Genomic DNA, 19,602 nt, shown 5'->3' on the forward strand with positions numbered 1-19,602 from the left:
TCCAGAACCTTCCTGCATCCATTCAGTCAGCAAGGATACAGCACACATTTGGTTGCTGGCAGCCAACTACCTGCTGACAACACCCAGAGAGGAAAAGATCTTCTGTCAGTCCGTATCTCTTGATTTTTCTATTCGTACAGACTGGAAGGGAGGCAGAAGCTGGAAACTGTTTTGCTCCATTTCAGCCAGCGTGAGCAACCCTTGCTATTGTTTTTCAAGGGAGGGACGCTGACTTAATGGAATTTAGTGAATGGATTACTGGTGAGCAAAGGAGTAGGCAGGTAAAGATGCATTTGTTATAATCCCAGAGTGTGATATTCTATGTCTAAAATGAAGGCAGCATAAACTGGGACACAAGCTAGAGAAGGCTTTGGTGGCAATGGAGAAGGAATATAACTTTTGTCCTAATTTGTATACAGGTGATAGGCCACTTATTATCTACAAGCACACAAAGGAGCAAGAGCTGATCATACCACAGGCTGTGGTGTGGGTATTAAAGACTCTCTGTCATTCTACTTCTGCAGAATTGCTGGAGCTGGGCCTTAACCATATTCTGGTGTTCAGAACATGCCTGAGTTCTGCAAAAGCATGGTGGCAGTGGCTTCATTTCTCATTACAACACGGTGCAGCTAGATCCTCCCATCCAATGAGTACTCAGACTTACAGAGATACCTGACCAAAAGCTACACTCCATAGCCAAGGTTGTATACAAAGCCAGCAGTCAGGTGCTGTACTCCAGGAAGTTGGCATGAGTGTAATTCCAGCTGAAAAGTAACTTGCTTCAGAGTCAGAGCTTCTGCTGAAACATTTGTGGCATTGCTATGGAAAAGGGCGGGCAATTTCTTGCAGTAGTCTGCAGCTGTGACTGTGCCAACACCACCAGGCAATTGCAACATAGAGAATAAAGCCTTTAGACAAAATCCTTTCATAAGGAGGTTCCTGTTTTGGTCATTTTAATGCTGCATTAGGTGCATGGTTTACCTCTTGCTTGCCCTAGTATTATTGGCATGTTACTCCGGTGATAGCAGGAAAGTTATTGCTGCTTTAAATTGTTGCAAATGAGGGAAGACTGAGACTCCCAAATCCTACATTTAACAAATCAGTCACCAACTGTATTTGGCTAGTATGGAGTGTGATGTCTTTTTTGTTTTTTTACATTTTTCCTTTCTTTTTTGGTGGTCACCAAATGTCTTCAACAGCTGGAGCAGAGCAACTTTGTCCTATTCTGCACTCATGCTGCTGATCTTCGCAATCACTTCCAGTATTTGGTGGTGACCATCTTGGTGAGTTGCACTTCTCTCCTATATTTTTATTTGATAGTTGGTTCTCACTGGGATTTTTGCACAAAATAGCAGAAGACAAGAAGAGGTTTTTGTCTAGACAGAGCTGTTAAGAAGCTACACCATCTTTTGCATTGCCTGGTTGAAATAAAGCTGGTGTTCCCTACTGTACTTCTAAAAATCTAATGCTTTGGAGCTTTTGATTAATCCCTTGTTGTTTTTACCTGTAAGTCACTTTCTGCTCCTATAAAGAGTAAAAGCTGCTGCCAGAAAAGAGGTCTGGAATTTTAGGTCCATTGACCCTTTCCCCAGTCTGATATGCTGCAAATTAAACAATTTCAATTTGTGTATTCATATCCATGAGCCTTTTGAGCTAGGCAGCTTGCAGGGATAAATATCTAAAATATCCAAAGATATGAAGATTCCTCTCTAGAGCATATGGCAGTGGGATAAAAAGATCCTTTTACAGAACCTTTTTTCTTGACAAGCAGAGATAGAATTCTGCTTGCTCAGTTACACGCTGCTCTGTATTGCATGATTTACTTCATGATTACAAGTAGTATTAGTTGAAAACTGTAATTTTCATCCTTCTGACCAAAGTCCTTTTAACACAGGTAGAACATTTAATGTTACATAATTACTGGGATGTGCATGTACTGCACTTTTGAAGTATTTTGTAGAGAGTTTGTCCACCAAGTAGAATACACACTGCAGCGGTCATTTTCAGGGAAGCTGTTGCACGATTTCTGACCCATTTGGCAGAGACTTTGTGAAACCATCTTAGGGAAACTTCATTTCCACTTCTTGGTTGCAGCCTCCCACCCTTTCTACCCCTTTTTGATTCTTCATTTCCCACATTATAAGACAGATCTTTTCCAATAATTAAAACCAAAATGTTGGAGAGCAAGGGAAGACTGTTGGGTATCTTAAGGCCCTGCAAGTAACAGACACCAAGAAGAGAGACAAGAGACAGTAGAGTTAAAGTCAGTAAAGAGTGGAATATAACTCTTAACAGTGAGATGACGTTTTAATTTAGGTCAGTTGTCTGTCATGAGCAGTAGAAATACTTCAGTGCATTGGTTGTTGCTGCTATCACGTATTACAGTATATGAGACTGTAAGTGACTGTTTCTCTTACAGGTTGTTCCTAAGAAGAAACAGGTAGTATAGGATATGTACTCTAAGTATATCTTAAGATAAGTGGATCTTGCACCTCGGCTTTCTTCCTGTATGATAGTGGTTTAATTCACTCACTGTTTGCATGGTTCAGATAACGAGGTAAAAGGCATTAGCACAAAGTGTGACTGTTTGCAATATGTTTGATCTTTAATGACTGTGTCATGTGTAGTTTTAAGTGCTGTGGCTTACATTAGGAAAAAGAAATTTTAAGACACTGCGTTCTGATATTTGACTGTGGACAACCCTCTCATGGATAGATTTTGCTTGGAGTACATAACAGTGAATTAAAAAAAAAATCACTCAAAAGATGAGGAGAAACAGAAGTCTGCAAGTTCATCTTCCTTTCAGACCGTAATGTACTAGACAAAAAAATGTCTGTGAGCTTACAGCTGAAGACGACAGTGGCACAGAAGACAGTATGGTACAGATATGGGGTTTTTGTCAATTGTAGGTATCAGCAGCTGTGAGCATTCCCTTCTGGCAGAAGTTTCTGCAGCGATTTGGCAAGAAGTGTGCAGCATGTGGGATTTCGGTAAGCAAATCCTTTTGGGGAAAAAAAATCTGCTTGTGATTACTTCATTTGACAACTGGAGCCACTTCAGGAGCTTTTTCAAGTGCTTATAACCTCAAGCTATGTGAAATTTCCTCAGTTTCAGAGTTTGTTTTAAATTGTTATACCAAATTTCAGACAGATTCCAAGTTTCCAAGAGAAACTTTTGAGAAATGGATTGATGCTGAAGGGACATCCTAGTTCATTTAAGAATCTGCACAAAATCTGCATTTGACTGCTCTTCGAAGTGAACCCCAATGAGGTTTTGTAAATTCAGATCTTTGTTGCCTCAGGTTGACAAGTTGTCTATTGTGCAAGGCTTGTTTTGTCTTTGTATATGGTGCTGAGTTGACTACCTCTGTAATTCAGTCACAGAGGAGGAAACAGAAGTCTGTTACACATCCTTCTCTTCAAATGTAAGAAGGCAGGGATGCCCACATGCCTCTGAATGGAGTTGGACAGTTATTAGTGAAGTAAAGAAATAGGTGACCTACCTGAGAAAAGAAGCCTAGTTTAACTTTGCCACAGCTCTGCAAAGCCAGCTCAGCGAGCCTGCCCTTGTCTCTAATGGATTATTTTAAGTCCTTCACTTAGTGCAGATAGCAGCAATTCTCTGTCATCATCCTCTGTGAGTCATTGTACAGGCCTGCTCCTCCCTATTTTTCCCATTTACCTTCAATTACTTATGAAAGAGGAAAGAAAAATTGTCTGCCTTGTGCACAACAAAGCATGAGGACTTGGAAAATCCAGCCTGAAGCTACATGTCAATATCCGAACAAAGCTGAAAAGTTTAGATCTGGTGACAATTGTTGAATAGAATTGAACAGTTAGAATTTTTGAGATTAAAATCTGTGTGTTGGAACAACTTCCAAAGAATGTGAAATAACTTTAAAATCCAAGTTCCAAATTTGCTGAATCGTCATGTGTTTTGAAGTAAGTATCTGGAATCCAAGTCCCATCCTCATTTCTTTTTACCACTTTAGCAAAGACAATTGCCAAAAGCAGTATTGGATCATTTACTGGACCAGGGAATGCAGATTTCATCCTTAGGAAATCTCCTCTGTCTACTTGGCTATAAAAAATGCTTTCTTCAACCAACTTGGCTCTATAAATTTTGTTTAACATGACTGGAAAGCCTTTCAGCACCTCTGTAAACATGGTTTAACTTAATTTTACAGTTGAGTTGCTTGACTGTATTGTGGTCTAAGTGGGGGCTGGACTGAAAAAAAGCCACCTCTCTCTTTCACCTTGTAGACATTTCTCAAGGGACTCTGTGCTCAGTGACAGATTTTGTGTCTGGCAATGTATCACAGGGGCTTCCTATACTACCACCTTGTGTGATCTGTACAACTAATCCGTTCTCTCTCACGGTGAAATAGAATCACATCATTTAAGACTTCTGTGTTTGTCACTGAGGAATGTTCTTCTGAAAGGGAAGGAGATGGGAGAAAATAAGCTTTTTTTTCCTCTAAAACCTTACTCAGCTTTTGAGGTGAAGATGTAATTTGAAATTCAGTTTCCTGAAAAAAAATCACACTGCTCCAGACTGATTTTTCCTGTTAAAGTGGTTCTATATTGAAGACACCCCTGAAAGAGTATGGAAGGCAGGGTATGTAAATAAGTGACAAGAATGCTGGCTTCTTTCCATTGATACTGCTCCCTTTTTACTCATTCCTCCACAAGAGATGGCCAACAGTCTAAGTACTGACTAAGTATCTAAACTTCCTAGAAGTTTAAGGCTTAGACTTTCTGGAAGTACAGGGTCATACCCAAGCAGGATCCTTGGTAGCATTCTTCCCATTATCAGGTTGGTGCACAAGCTAGAAATTATTCTCTTCTCTTCTCTTTGTTTACTTCTGCCTCCACGTTCTATGTTCATTTAGATTATCTGCTCTGCCCTCACGGGGTAAAAGTTGTACTTAAAATCAGTAAATCTCTCAGGTGGTGACTGAAGTGAAGTCGTCACAAGAAATTTTAAGTGCGGCAGCTTGTTTGTTCATGTTTTTAGGAAGGTGTTTAAAAGTAAAAGATAGCTCTTTCTCACAAGTCTAGCTTCCACCCTAGCCAATAATAGTAAAAAATAAAAGCAAATCCAAAAATGCCCCCAATCCTTTCACCTCCCCACACATACAAAATTCTTTATTTGCCATATATCAGCCCTGTGCTGATGCATGGAGCCATGCCCTTGGATGAATCCTGACTGTGCAGCCACTTTTCCACTTTCCCATCCCCATTTCCACTTACATTCTAGCTGCACCTTTTCCTGGTTTGCCCTTCATAATGTGCTGCTACCCAGGCCAGTACCACCTTCCCAGTAGAGTCGCCTTCCATAGTGCTGTCAGGGAATGGATGGAATTCACGTGATAATGGTAGGATATTGTTTATGACTCAGAGGGCAGCAGCCCTGTGCCTAGGGAGCAGGGTGCCAATAATGGAGTATTTCCTATACAAGTAGGAAAGAAGGAGATGCATTAGCTGCTTATTGCAGCAGGAACACTGCCCCCATGATTGTACTACTGTTGCACGAGTGAGACTTCAGGGCATTGCAGCCGCAGTCCTGCGGGCTCTGCTTCTCTTTCAGTATAAAATTACAGTTACAATGATTATTATTATCGATCTAGAATTTTGTTTAAGTGCTTTGGTTTCCGAGTGGGTGCCCCATGTGAAGCATAAGGCAGTCATAAAATTGCTTATAAGCAACATAAAATCTTGTATTGCTGGAGTGCTCTCTTGTGGTGAAATAACGATTTTGCCACAACATTAAGCTAATGCAAGGATTATCTGTCTGTGCTGGGAACTTGCAGTCAGGAAAGGTTATTTTCTGCCTCCTTAGGTTAGGAGCAAATGCTTTAGATGGGAAATGCATTTAAAACATAGACATAATGGATTAGACTCCAGGACTCCCAGAAACACTTATCATACAGAACTGTAAATAGCAGTGCTTAAGGGAATCACTCTCTGTGAAAGCTCTTCTCATACCCTCAGCTTCCAAGCTGCAAGTATAGGGGATTGAAACACTTAATGTTAAACTAATCCCCCATCATTAAAAAGCCCTGTAGATAAGCCCCTGGTTCTGGATTCTACATGTGCTGTGCCCATGGTTCACAGGCGTGGGAGATGGAGCATGTGATGGGTACAGAACAGCTGGGCTGTATGCATTCAATCAGCATATAGAATAGTGGATTTTCAATCCTGTAAGCCCATTGCTTCAAGTTGAAGTTGTGGAAATCTGGTGCTTTTAAGTACTCGCAGAAAACAAATCCTGAGCATCCCAAATTAGTTTGGTTTTGAAGGTAGCCTTACTGGCTTTTGCAATGTCACGAGCGTATGTGGCTGTGTGGAATGGGAGTAAACCACACCGCCTTCTTGGCTTTAGTTATTGCTGAGTACCTAGATTGCTTTAAAGTGGTCATTGGAAATGAAGTTGTAAGCCAACTCTACTTCACTGAAGACTCAAGATGATCTGTGAAATGGAATATTTAGTTTCAAATGATCATTGAAACCCTTACCCTCCCCTTGAAATGCAGTGTGATGATGTTTCTAAGGCTTTGTCTCTAATAGTAAATTAAATAGTTCCACTGGCATAGAATAGAAACTGGTGTTTGGTCATCTCTATCACTAAACTGGCAGAGAAATCTTAGCAGCAAGCTGATTAGCAATCTCCCAAGAAGTATCTGGGCACAGTTTAGGAATTAGCCTGCTTAAGGGCTTTTCACAAAAAGTATTTATATGGCCACACTTCTTTTGGAGCCTCTGAATGTTTGGCAGTATGAATGTGGCCAGGGTCTGCCAGCTGACCTCATGACTTGAAATAGGCTCTTGGGGACTATTCGATTTACTAGCGCAGTTACCATCCTAATACTGCTAACAGACAAGACCGCTACCATGGCGGCTTCTTTTTTTCGCTGATTCTTCTGGACAGATAAATACAAATGGGCTCAGAGCTCTTTGGAAATGCCATTTCACCAAAATACTGAAGTGTTAGGCATTGCTGTGCATGAACTGTTTCATAACAAAATCTTATATTTTAATGGAACAATCTGTATACCGTTGAGCAGTGCATACTGTAAGTTAGATGTACTGTTTTCTTCTTCCTCAGTGGATGATTCCTTTTACAGTCATGCTAGTGACCATTCCAAACCTGATCCTGGCTTACATTGTGGCCTTCATCTCTGGTCTGAGCATTGCAGCATCTCTTCTGTTGCCATGGTAGGAGAATTTTACATTTGAGGTGGGAAGGGGTATATGTCTATGTTACAGGTATGTACTACTGCATGGACTTTGCCTCCAGAAGAGGCAGAATTTGGCAATAGTCACTTCTCCCAAAAATCTTTTTCTGCTTTAATAATAGATGCTGTGTTCAATGATGTGACTTTGGTTGCCCTACTGTTAACAGATTGTATCTACTGTAACTGTAGCTGTTCTTTAGGCGTAACAGTATGCAGGTGAATCAATAATCCAAGTAGCTATAGAACTTGTGATAACAGGAAATCAGTTGCTTAGGTTTAGTTTCTAACAGAACTACAGTAATGATGAAATGAAATTAGATAAATCAATTAATGCTGAGCAATTAAGAACGCAGCAGAGGAAACATATGCCAAATTGTATCCCTGCTTGAGCGGTCCTCTGTTATAGTTCAAATAACACAAGGATATGATTAAAAGAAAATGAGAATACGAGGTCCTTTGCTTGTGAGGATTGAAAATATGTGGGGAAAAAACTACTCAAGGATGAGCAAGATGGGATGTTTCCTCTCCAGATGAAATAATTGTTATTCAGGTCAAATTGACCAGAAAGCAAGAACATTGCTGGGAGAGCTGTTTTGCATTACTCATTTGTACAATGCCCTGAAAACTCCAAGAGATCATGGAAACATAGCTTGAAATAAGCTGTCAGACTGCATAAACTTTTCTGCACCGAGGGTGAGAAGCCCTTTTTTCCAACATGACATATATTAGAAATAAAATGTCAATTCACAATTGACATCTGAGCAGCTTCTGTTCTGATTTTCCTTTACCAAACTCATTCTCTTTGAAGTAGAAAGAGAATAGGCCTCATTGGTTTCTGAAAATTTTGTTAGCTTGTCAAAAGAGTCATTTCAGAGTGAAACTGTTCAGAGTCCCTTGAAATCTTAAGAAACATGGGTTCTTTCATTGTTCTTTTTTTAATATTACAACTTCTGATTGGAATGACAGTCAGTCTAAAGAATTCTCTTGCCTCCCAGAAAGTGTTTGATAGTTTTTCAGTGGTTTTCTACTTTGTAATATGTGGCCATGCATTTCTTACACAGATTTTTGCCCTCCTGTCTAGCAGTAGGACTTTTGGAACTGGATCCTTTCATGTGCACGATGGCATCAATCACATCTTAAAAAGGAGGAGGGGTGTGCTCTTTCAGTAAGTTTGGATTTTGAGGAGATACTTTGGCTTGAATTTTTCTTTTATCTTGCTCATCTCTAGGTCAATGCTGCCTGACGTTGTTGATAACTTTCGCCTGCAGAATCCTCATGGAAAAGGACATGAAACCATTTTCTATTCTTCTTATGTTTTCTTTACCAAGATGTCAGCAGGAATTGGCTTAGGAATTTCTGCAGCAGGACTGGAGTAAGTAACATTGTGTTTCCACTTGGTGGATCTACTCTGAAAGCATTCTGAGGTTACTCTGCCTTTACCCTGCAGTTAATTGTCCTTTTACCCTGAGTCTGAAAGTTCTAGCAGCTCCACTTTGGCTGACCACTAAAGACAGGATTGCTATTATCTAGGCCAGACCACTGAGCATTAAGTCCCCTGCCCTAACATGTTTCAGTTCAGAAAGACTTGACTTCCCTTTAGATTTTCCTCTTTCCAAATCACTTATGTGAATATTTGTGGCTTATATGAATAAAGACCTAAACATGAAAGCTCAGCAAATGAAGGTCCCCCGTAAGTGAGACAGCTGCTTTGTGCATTCCCTGTTGCATATGGGTTAGACTACCTATATGAGCTCGTAAGGCTTTACACATCGCCGTGCTTTCAGGGGTGCCTAGTGGCCGGTTCAGAATAAAAGGATCACCAATTCCTGCAGGGTTTTGGGGAACCGGACACTGATCAGAGTCAGGAACAGTCTCGCAGCTCTGCATGTCACCTGGACCATGTCAATTTGGAAGATGCTTTGTGTTCTCCTTCCACTTTTGCCTTGTCTGTCCTGATTAGACAGTCAGATTGAGAAACTGGTCAGCCATCTCCTGCCCTGCGTTTGTGTGTGACCTAGCAGAAAGGGCCTTTACCGGTAGCTGCTACAGCACACAAGCACACTATAAACACTTAGAAGGGAACCTGTCTGAAATACTGTCTAGTCCCTAGCTCCCAGTTAGGTTTTGGTAACCAGAATGTTTTGCTTCAGGGCCTTCAGCTGAAACTGCTAAATAACAGGCAGTGCTTGGCTGATTGTTTAGCGCTTAGGAATTTCAGATGCTTACTTGCTAACACCTTCAAACAAATCACTGTTCACCAATTAGCCCCTTTTCAATTGCATTCCAGTTAGCTCCCAGCAATTTGCCAAGGCAGGTGTTTGTGGGAGAACACAGAAGACAGAGTGATGCCAAATGAGCTGTAGCTTTCATAGGTGCATGCTCAGAGGAAAATAAATCCATTCTACAAATTGGGAATGGGAATTTGAATATATCAGCAGTTGTAGGACTGCATGGAAGCCCTCAATCAATGAACTGTAAGTGTGTACCTAACTCTAAGCACTTAAGTAAATTTGTCTACCTTGAGAAGAGTGCTTAAGTGTGTATTCAAATTAAAGTTAATTATTGCTGTTGAAGTTGGTCAGATTACTTGCATACTTTTAAAGCAAAGCCTAAATACTTTGCTGAATATTAATAGGAAACACATGAAACACTTAACAGATCCATTTCCTTACATGGGATTCTATGCTTCTGTTAGTATTTAAATGTCATAGAATAATAAAATATAGAGGTAATGTAGTTATCTGAAATTGAGCACAAAAATGGGATTCAAAAAACAAGATTTGAAACATGTAGTGGGGGGAAGGAAAAGAGAGGTATAGGAAAAAGGAAGAGAAGACTTGAAGCGTGTTGGGGGAAAGAAGGAAGGGAGCCTTCAGATGAAATGCCTTTTAGCTTTGGACATACACACACCACTGTGATTTCCATTTGTTTAGGTTTACTGGATACAAGCCAGGGATATGCAGACAATCCAACGATGTGATCCTTACACTGAAAATCCTCATTGGAGCAGTCCCTGCCATCCTCATCCTTGTAGGTTTGTTTGTACTTCTTTTCTACCCAATCACTGAAGAAAGTCGGAAAGAAACAAAGCTTGCGCTTGAATTGTTAAGGTAGGTTTGAACTGGTAGCAAACAGCAGTACCATCGCCACAGCAGGTCTTCATCATAGTGGGCAAAAAAATACTAGCTACCAATGTACACCTCTATATTCCCTATAACAACAAAACAACACTCTTTTAGGTGAGTTATTAGTTGAATGCTCCAGCATCTAATTTCTGTAGTGTAATAATACCTGCTTGGAGGATCATTTATTAGATGTATCAGCTGCTATATTTTACTTTTTCGCTGGGGTGGCGCACAAAGCACTATTGTAGTACAGTGTTCAAGTCAGAAACGAAGAACATTGTTTAGTTTAAATTTCTGGAGAAAATGTGAATAGTTACAATTTAGCTGTCTATAGAAGAAAATGGGATTCTTGACTGCATTTTTGGTGTTTATGGCATATAAGAAACATCCAAACCATTTATAGGCGTAGGCAGGAAAGCTCGTGGGAGAAAAAGAAAGGACAGCTTTGAGCCGTTCTTTCCCTTTTTACCCTATTACTCTCCCTTCCTCCCCTTTCCTCTCTCTCCAAAGAAAATCTTGCCTAGCTCAAAATCATCCACCTCTGTCAAATGAAGCATTGGTATACTGAGGACATACATAAAAACAGTCTATCCTAGCAGACTGATGGATTAAATATCAAAATATGTTGTTACTGCCTTTTTTTTATTTATTTACTTATTTATCTGAAGTTACTGGAATCGGAAACTGATTTCTATCCTAAGGAGTCAATTCCAGGGCCTAAGCATGTGTATCTGGTACCAATTCATTGCCCTAAGGGTATCTAAGATACCTGCATGGGGTTGGCAGATATGCTGCAGGCCTCTTGTGCACCAGCTGCTTTCTGGAGTGGCAGCTGCAGACCAGAGGGGACAGGCTAAACAATATAAAATGGGACTAGGCCCTCTGTTTTGGTGCTTTAGTCACTGTCCGTAACAACCACATCTTGCTGGTGGTTCTCAGTCATTTGAGATTGCCAAACTGGGGCTTGATTAGTTAACAATAAAAGCCAGAAGTCTGTTCACGTATCATTTGTTCTGCTTTTAACAGAAGGAGCCATCAAAGCACAGAGAACTTAGATGACCACAAAAAGGACACCATGGTCTGAAAGCTCTGAGTACAAAGACTTTGCAAACAGTCTCACATCCCACGCGCAAACTCTGTAAAAGTCTTCCAGGTCATTTCTCTGCTCGCATTTTATCAAAAAGGATAAAGGATGATTCTGACCCAGTCAGTAATGAAATCAAGAGAGGATACTGCCCTGCAAAATAGATATCTAACTTCATGCACTGTGCCAAAAAAAGACATTAGAAATGTTCAGGGGCGTGAAGTTTTTTTGTTTGCTTTTCAGTGATTAACAGAAAGCTGTGATCTCATTGCAACAGGAGATTCTATGGACTTGTAGGTCAAGGGAAAAAAGTGTAATTGTAATGCATCTCCCAAATTTTAATTCATGTGATCTATTTCACTCTTAGAGGCTGGGGATGGATTTTGAACATAATCTCTACCTATAAATTGCACAGTAGTGTGTTTGGAAAGCACTTGGGAATCCTGAAGTATACTATATAAAGTTAGAATTTACTTTTTTTGAAATGAACCAAATCAATGATGCAGACATCTTTTGAGGATTTTCTCACAAAGAATTTTTCTGAAAGAGATTTTGATGTTTGAGATTTATCTATTTTATATGAAACAGAACCTTACATTTCCTATTACTGGAGTTTCTTGCTTCTGGAACCTGTAAACCGATCTTTGTCAGAGAATGAGTACTTAATATTTTCAACATCAATACATATCAACTCAGGATACCCAAAATCAGTAGTGTCTTCCAAAAATTAGACTATGCCATTCAAATCTCTGTAAATTTTGTCCTTTAAGTCATCATGGTGCTCACCCATTTCTCATGTGGTGTAGACTCTCCACCTCACAAAATACCATGGCATGGCTGTTAATCTCAGCTTGCACACAGTGTTTTTAACAATAAGGCTACTTTTAAAAGGTGATTTTTTTTCATTCAGGGATGTCATCATGCTTTAGATACATTGACTTGAAGCCTCATTTCTACAATAGATTCACACTGCTGAAAACATTTTGTGGATGAAAGACACACCTAACCTCAGGCACTTTGTGGAGCACTTACCTGGCCATTCTGGGCTTCTGTAGCCAGTGGAGATACAGAGACCTCCAGAGGTTGGCTCCAGGCTCCAGCTAAAATGACTGGACTCTGAAGATGTATCTAAATCTGAAGGAGAGAGTGATGAATCCAAGAGCTGGAAGGCTTGTTTGCCTTGAAGAAATTAGCATACTGCCAGACAAGACACAAATTTACAGCCCACTGGCTTCACCGCATGGATATGTGGGAGGGTGCCTTTATTTTGTACTAGAAGTGCCTTTGGAGGGCTGGCTTGTGGCTGTTTGTGGGCACTTGCCGTAGGTGTCGCCAGAGGCAGTAACCACAAGTAATTCGCTCAAGGGCCATCTGGGAAAAGACTCAATGCTGGGACTGGAAACTGGGAAAGCTTTTAGTGAAACACACTGTGAAGTAAAATCAGTTGCCTCCACTGAAGTGTCTCAACACGTTTAATATTGAAACCTTTTCAGCCAAGTTTGAAGTCTAAGGCCTAATGAACTGTCCTAATTCAGCAAAATGCTTAATCATGAGTGAACTTCTAAGGTTATATTTTGAGAGCATGTGGGTAAGAGTTAACTATGTTTAAAACTTCCGTTGAATTGACATCTGAAGGCTGGGGTGGTTTTTTTTTTTGTTTCAATTTTTGGATGAATTAAGATTTGTATGCCTGGGGCATATGCGTTTACAACAATAAAAACCATGAGCCTGTTTACAATTTTGAGTCTGATGGAATTTGAAATAGCAGGTTTATTGCACTCTGAAGTAGGTAAGTTATGTACTAATATCACATAGCTTCAAAACGTCACAGAAAACAGATTTGGGGGTTTGATTTATTCTGTAATACTTGTATATTTCTGAATAGTCGTCTTTAAAAACAAGCAGAATTCCCAGTAAAGGCTGATAATGGTTTTTAATGGGTTACATTTTCAGCTGCTATAAATCTGTAGCTACAAGACAGTGGATCCGTGTCAGTTTACATAAGCCCAGGACTTGGCATAGTGATAACAGGGTGGCAGAAACTGCTGGCTGTGGTTGATTTCAGTAATTTGAATGTGGCTTAAGGTACTATCTCTAAATACCCAATCTGAATTCAGTCTCTTGCAAGTTAAACTTAGTTGGTTGTAAACTGTTTTCCTCTTCTCCAGAGAGACCTATCTGACAGAGAGGTGCTCAGTCCTCACTTTGCACATGGTAGCAATAATGGGAACTGCCAAAATAAAATAGAAAGCTTCTGTAGATGAAATGTAGCAGAGTATTTTTATATTTTGAAAATCTCATTATTTTATTTGATTATCACAGTTGTACTTTTGTTAAGAAAATGAATTTATTTTTGTAAGTAAAAAGAATGGCAACGTAAGTGCAGAGTAAGGCTTTCTGTAATTTTCTTTTTTTAGGACTCAGTGTTGGTGCTGTAAAATGAATGAACTTTGTGTCTCCTTGTCAGTTCCAAATGATGTGTATGCCTTATCTATGTTCAGAACACATGGCTGAAAGAAGCAGATTCTTATATTGACAACTATTCAGATTAAACGCTAATCTAATGTAAACCTCCTGCCTTGCACTGATTGGCAATAACAAGGGCCAGGTTCCATCCCCAGGGGTTCTCATTCAGGTAATACCCAAATACAGTCCTAAGAATGCTGGAGGTTGGATTAAACCAGCCGAGTACCTAATGGCCAGCACTCACCCACCTGGAAGGCTGCTGATTGCGGTATAGTCAGTAGCTGAGCTACTTGCATCCCCCTTGTAGTTTCTGCCTAAAAATAATGTTGAAACCTTCCAAGGTTTCACCGCCTTCCTGAGCGCCTTACAGCTAACCACGTAGGCGAGCGGCCGTGCCCCACCAGGCACTGAAGGAGGGGCTGCTTTTAGCCACTGCCACTGGCAGTCTCTCCTGCTAACCATGTTCTCCTGCCTTAAAGTACCTTGTCTGCCCCTGGGCGTGGTGACCTGACACAGCTTAGGTGGATTAGATCTCTTGTGCTGAGTCCCCCACTTTAATAGGTGAATGTCACCTCGGACATCCGTCCCTGGGGAGTCCTGAGGGCTGGGACCTTTGGTGTCAGGTCACTGGGTTTTCAGGAAGAGCTCTGTAGATTTAAGTACTAATTCCTTAAGTCATTCCTGTGCTTTATAAGAATTGCTGCTAGAATCAATCCCTGCTACATCCTGTTGTCTCTGTTCACCTTCTGCATTCCAAGTAAAATAATTGAAGCAGACAATACTTTAAAGCCAAACCCTGCTTTATTGGGTTTGTAGTTTGTTCCCAAATATCACTTCTTCATGTCCTTTTCTACATGCCTTTCTGGGCTTTAGATAGAAAATACAAAATTAAATCGATCTTCCTGAGAGGAGCAGTTTCCTTAAGGGAAACTCAGGTCCTTTGAGACCTGGTATTTGTTGTCCAGCTCTTTGAAGATGAGGAAGAGAGGGCAAGTTAGTTCAAGGTCTCATGCAGTAGGGTACAGCCAGTAGCCGTCTAGTGTGTAGTGGTCAATCACATCCCTTGTGTGAATTTCATGTTGTAGTTACATAAAAACCAGGCTCAAAGTGTTACAATAGAGCCTTTTCATTCAGAAAGCTTCCAGACTGATTGTTGGAAAGGTCAGTTGGACTCACACAACTGGCAGGTGAGGGAGTGAGTTTTATTTTCCTGCAGGTTTTGAGATCACAAGTTCCTTGCGCTGCACTGAATGATTTGGGTTTTTTACCTTAACTCTCTGCAAAACCACAGTTCAGATCCTCAGTACTCTTGCTAGGTATTATGGTTACAAAAATGTCTATGTGTTATAGGCTTGAAAGTATGAAAACAGATAGCTTTCACATCATTAAGCACCAAATCTGCCGCGTAAAACAGATGGTAACTCATGGGGAAGCTTCATTCAACAGACAAAGCAGCAGCATGTGTCTCTGTCCCTGAGGCAGAGGAGGAGACTTTTTGCTGTGTTGCACCTGAGAATCTACAGCCTCTGAAGACACGAACTGGCACGACAGAGAGCTGAGCAAACGACGGAGGGAGGATGGGCCCAGAGCTGTGGTGCTCTGCCAGAAAGGTGGGTCCTCAATATCATTTTGGAGACGTTTTTGGAGCAGCAGTGCTGTTGGATGGCAGGGTAACGTGAATATTTGCTCTAGAAGTGGGGAAGCACAAGTAAACCTTATTTCCTGATTTATTTCTTATCTCAAATGATGTTAGACAAGACTATGAATTTCAGCTATGCCCTTCAGCTTTGTCCTCGTTTTTGCTGCTCTCTGCTGTAGATGGTGAGGAAGGACCAATCGCTCAGGCCCTGTGGAGCCCATCCTCTGCCAGCTCAGTGCTACTGTGGCAGGGTTAGGAACGGTAAACGTATGAAGAACACGATAATGCTGAAAGACATTCCAGATACGTTTCATGGAGCATATGGATAATACCTGTAATTAGAAGATTTATTGGAAGATAGAAGTAAGAAGTTAACTACACATGACAATTCGACACATTATATATAATGACCATATTAGTGTACAACCAGCATAGCGATGTGTACAGCTGAAAATGCGCTTATGAGGAAACTCACATTATCCCAGGCTAATTCATTTTTGTGACATTGAAACAGTAGTTTTGTTGTACTTTTTTATTTTAATAAGGTTTAAATGATAGAATCACGTTGCAAGTTCTTTTAGTGGTTGCTTTTAGACCTAAAGAATGCAACAGATAAAAGAACATTCGCATTATTACCTCGTTTATGAATGTTAATTCATCTTTAAAAATTTGGGGACATTTTAAATAGAATAGAAGCCTCTACTTTGAGATGAAAAAGATTCATTTAAGGTTTTATCTTTTTCAAAGGCACTGAAGGCACAGGCTTTCTTTGTATGGATTTGAAGAAAATCCGTGTTCAATCAAGAACCATCAGAAGTTTCAGTAAAAGAAAATTAAATGAAAAGAGAACACATGAAAATAAGATAATTTTTTTTGTAATAACATTTAATCAAAGAGATTTTGAAAACCATTAGCTGTGCATTTCTGGACATAAACCTGAGTGTAACGACATCCCTTCAAGATCAAGGAAATTGCAGCAAGGGCTTTTTATCTCCCATGTCATATGTGTCCCCATCCCCAAGCTCAGGAACCTCAGCCACACCATTCCTCACCATCACAGTATCAACTTGTAGCACCTACAGCTACAGTGGATGCGGGGAAATTGGCTGCAACAGAAACTAAACTCAGAAAAAGACTTAAACCCAGGTGAATTAGGAACTCCCCTTCAAATGCATCTCCCAGAATTCATGCTTTTGTACAGCAGGAGTGAGCCTGAAGTTGTCCTGACAGTAAGTAACACTGCACATGAGTACAATAATGGCTCTAATCAATTTTGCACTAGTTTCTTCACTCTTTTTCTCTCTTTTTTTTTTTTTTTTTTCTCAGATGAGAGGTGTTAATTGAAACAAAGTTGAAAATCTCTAAAGTTTGGGGGAGGGGGGATGGTTAGTGTAATCTTTTCTAAGCCTTTTGATGAACTGTCTAGAAGTAGTAAGCTGGTTATCCCACTAAATATATTAATAAATAATACTGGGTAATACACTTGTAGCATTATGCTTCACATAACCTATACAAAAGGTTATTATTAACCCGTATTACAGTTCAGCTGAAATAGGAGAAGTACTTAATTTACCAGTGGTATCTTAGCAAGACACCAACATCCTCAGTGGCAGATTCTGCTAGTTCCTGGACTCAGCACCCTGTGTTACACCATGGTGACTTCCAACTGCTCGCATGTCCCTCTCCAAAGTTTTCAGCATTGAAAAGGAAAGTTTGGTTACCATTAGTATTATGCTTGATACATCTTCAGCTATCCAGCTGTTTGTGTAATTTTCAGCTTTGGTGCAGACCAGCCCATAGGTTTAGAAATGACTTCTTGATTAGAAATAAGCAATTCTCTTAATGTGAGGATTTAATTGTTCTAAGATTCCTAGGCTTATATTTCAAATGCAGTGTTTGTCCACATGCACATAACACATTGTGGAGAACTAACGTAATCCCTTGACCAATCTATTACCAGGTTTCAGTGGATGACTTCTACTTGCTGTGTCTCCTCTAGCTGCCGGACACGGCAGTGCCCTGCACGCATGTAGCTCCCGGTGCCCACCTGGGGAGGTGGAACCTGAGACTGAGCACACTTCTGGTGGGAGATGCTGTCTTTCGTTGGTGTAGAAATTATACAAATAGGTAATAATTCCAAAATAAGCAGCTAATTTTTAGACACTGTTTGGCTGCATAATGAAATTATAGGAGCAGCATTTGAGGCATGTGCAGTTCAAGGCATGCTCTCAAGGTGAACGGGCCAGTGCAGGTGGCAGAGGTTTCCTGCAGAGCCAAGAGCACTCAGCCCTAACCCTCTCCTGTGGGTTAGTGGGATGATGAAACCAGGAACTGGTACAGAAAAGGACCGTCAGGTGGCTGAGAAGAAACATGGACCATCCCCAGTACCCAGCCTGGGTGCTTTGAACATGCCTCCAGCACTGAGGTTCTGAATGCAATGGCTTCTGGTAGGAGTAATGGTGATCGCTGACCACCTCCCAATTAAACAACAGTGGCAGTTACTGAGAACAGACACACACTTCATGTACAGGTTGAAGTCCATGATCACCAAGTTATTTACCTGTTTTCCTTCTCTCCTGTTCATCCAAAGCCGTTAACTTCTAGTTACACCACACAACACTGAGTGTTCTTTGCAGCTTTTGCTAATGTTGTATGTTTAATACTGTATTTTGTGGACAGATGATCTTCTGACAGTGGCCAAATTTCCAAACAGGCGATTAAAAAAAAAAAAAAGAGATTATATTAGTCCTGAGACAGCAGCTCCAATTCTATAATCTAGTCACTTCATTCCTTCTCACGCAGTAAGTGCCACTGTGAAAGCTTGATAAACTGCTTAATGTTATCACGCTTTAATTTTATGGGTGGCAATCTTGGATTACTGCCTTTTCCTCAGTGCTGCAATCCATGCTACATAAACTTGTGCTGTTTTTGACATTTCACCTTTGCAGTTTCTCTCTTTCAGTACAAAGCCCATAGAACATATTCTTCTGTCAGCCTTTAGGTTGGGTGTTCTCAAGGTGATGGGTTATCAGACATCCCCTCTGCCCGTTCAGCAGGTATTAGCTTTGAAAATTAAAGCAGAGGTATTTAAGGCAATGTTGTTAATACTAACAGTATTGTTTCAAAGGTAACAGGGAAACAAGACACGTTTAGAAGTATTAACTTGCACATCTAGTTATTCAAATGTAACTGACGTAATTTTATGCCTATAGCCACGTACTGGGTCTGGCTGGGATGGAGTTTGTCTTCTTCATTGTGGCCTGTTGGGTACATTGGATCTGTGACCAAAGCAGCGCTGGCAACACACCGATGGTTTGGCTGTGGCTGAGCAGTGCTGGCACAGCGCCAAGGCTTTCTCTTTTCCTGCTCTGTCCTGCTGGCGAGCAGGCTGGGGGTGCACGAGGAGGTGGGAGGGGACCCAGCTGGGACAGCTGTCCCCAGAGGGATATCCCATGCCATACAGCACCCTCCTCAGCAGTATGTTGTGGGAAAGGGGAGGGCATTCAGCGTTATGGCACTTGTTTTCCCAAGTAACCATTACACACAATGAAGCCTTCCCTTCCCCTAAGCTGCTGAACTGATAGAATGTACTGAATAAACTCCTCATTTTGCTTCGCTTTCCCACACAAGCTTCTGATTTACTATTAAACTGTCCTTATCTCAACCCAGGAGCTGTACCTGCTTTTGCTCTTCCAATTCCCTCCCTGTCCTGCACTGGGGAACGAGTGAGCAGCTGGGTTGGGGCTCAGCTGCCAGCTGGGCTCAACCCACCACAAAACATGGCATGGGACAGCCACAGAGAGCAGAAAGCCACAGAAAGCACAGAGAGACATTACTGGTGGGTGCAGGAGGGGAAAGCGTCTGGCTTCTACGCACTACGCATACCCCACACAATCATACTTTGTCCCAGGTTCCAGGTACCTAAAGTAGTGCTGACATCCTCAGTAACACCACTGTAAAAACACCCACGCTTCCGCAGGTACTGTTTCTAAATAACAACAGCATATTATTTCAGGCTTTGACAGAAGTGAGGAAATGGGGGACAAAGCAG

At 40.9% G+C, this 19,602-nt stretch overlaps 1 protein-coding gene across 2 annotated transcripts in view; it reads left to right on the forward strand.

The window, feature by feature from the left end:
- MFSD2B (MFSD2 lysolipid transporter B, sphingolipid) overlaps window positions 1-13,184 on the forward strand; it is a 38,262-nt gene extending 25,078 nt beyond the window's left edge. Inside the window, exons 9-14 of one of the 2 annotated variants that reach the window (XM_056342472.1) lie at window positions 1,200-1,283; window positions 2,910-2,990; window positions 7,108-7,217; window positions 8,466-8,609; window positions 10,171-10,347; window positions 11,389-13,184. In XM_056342472.1, coding sequence (XP_056198447.1) covers window positions 1,200-1,283; window positions 2,910-2,990; window positions 7,108-7,217; window positions 8,466-8,609; window positions 10,171-10,347; window positions 11,389-11,446 — 654 coding nt within the window. In that variant the 3' untranslated portion in view covers window positions 11,447-13,184. The remainder of the gene's footprint in view (window positions 1-1,199; window positions 1,284-2,909; window positions 2,991-7,107; window positions 7,218-8,465; window positions 8,610-10,170; window positions 10,348-11,388) is intronic. The other variant, XM_056342473.1, reaches the window with a different exon arrangement.
- Window positions 13,185-19,602: the final 6,418 nt, after the last annotated feature.

Source organism: Falco biarmicus, chromosome 6 (assembly GCF_023638135.1).
Source record: "Falco biarmicus isolate bFalBia1 chromosome 6, bFalBia1.pri, whole genome shotgun sequence".
Classification (NCBI taxonomy): domain Eukaryota; kingdom Metazoa; phylum Chordata; class Aves; order Falconiformes; family Falconidae; genus Falco; species Falco biarmicus.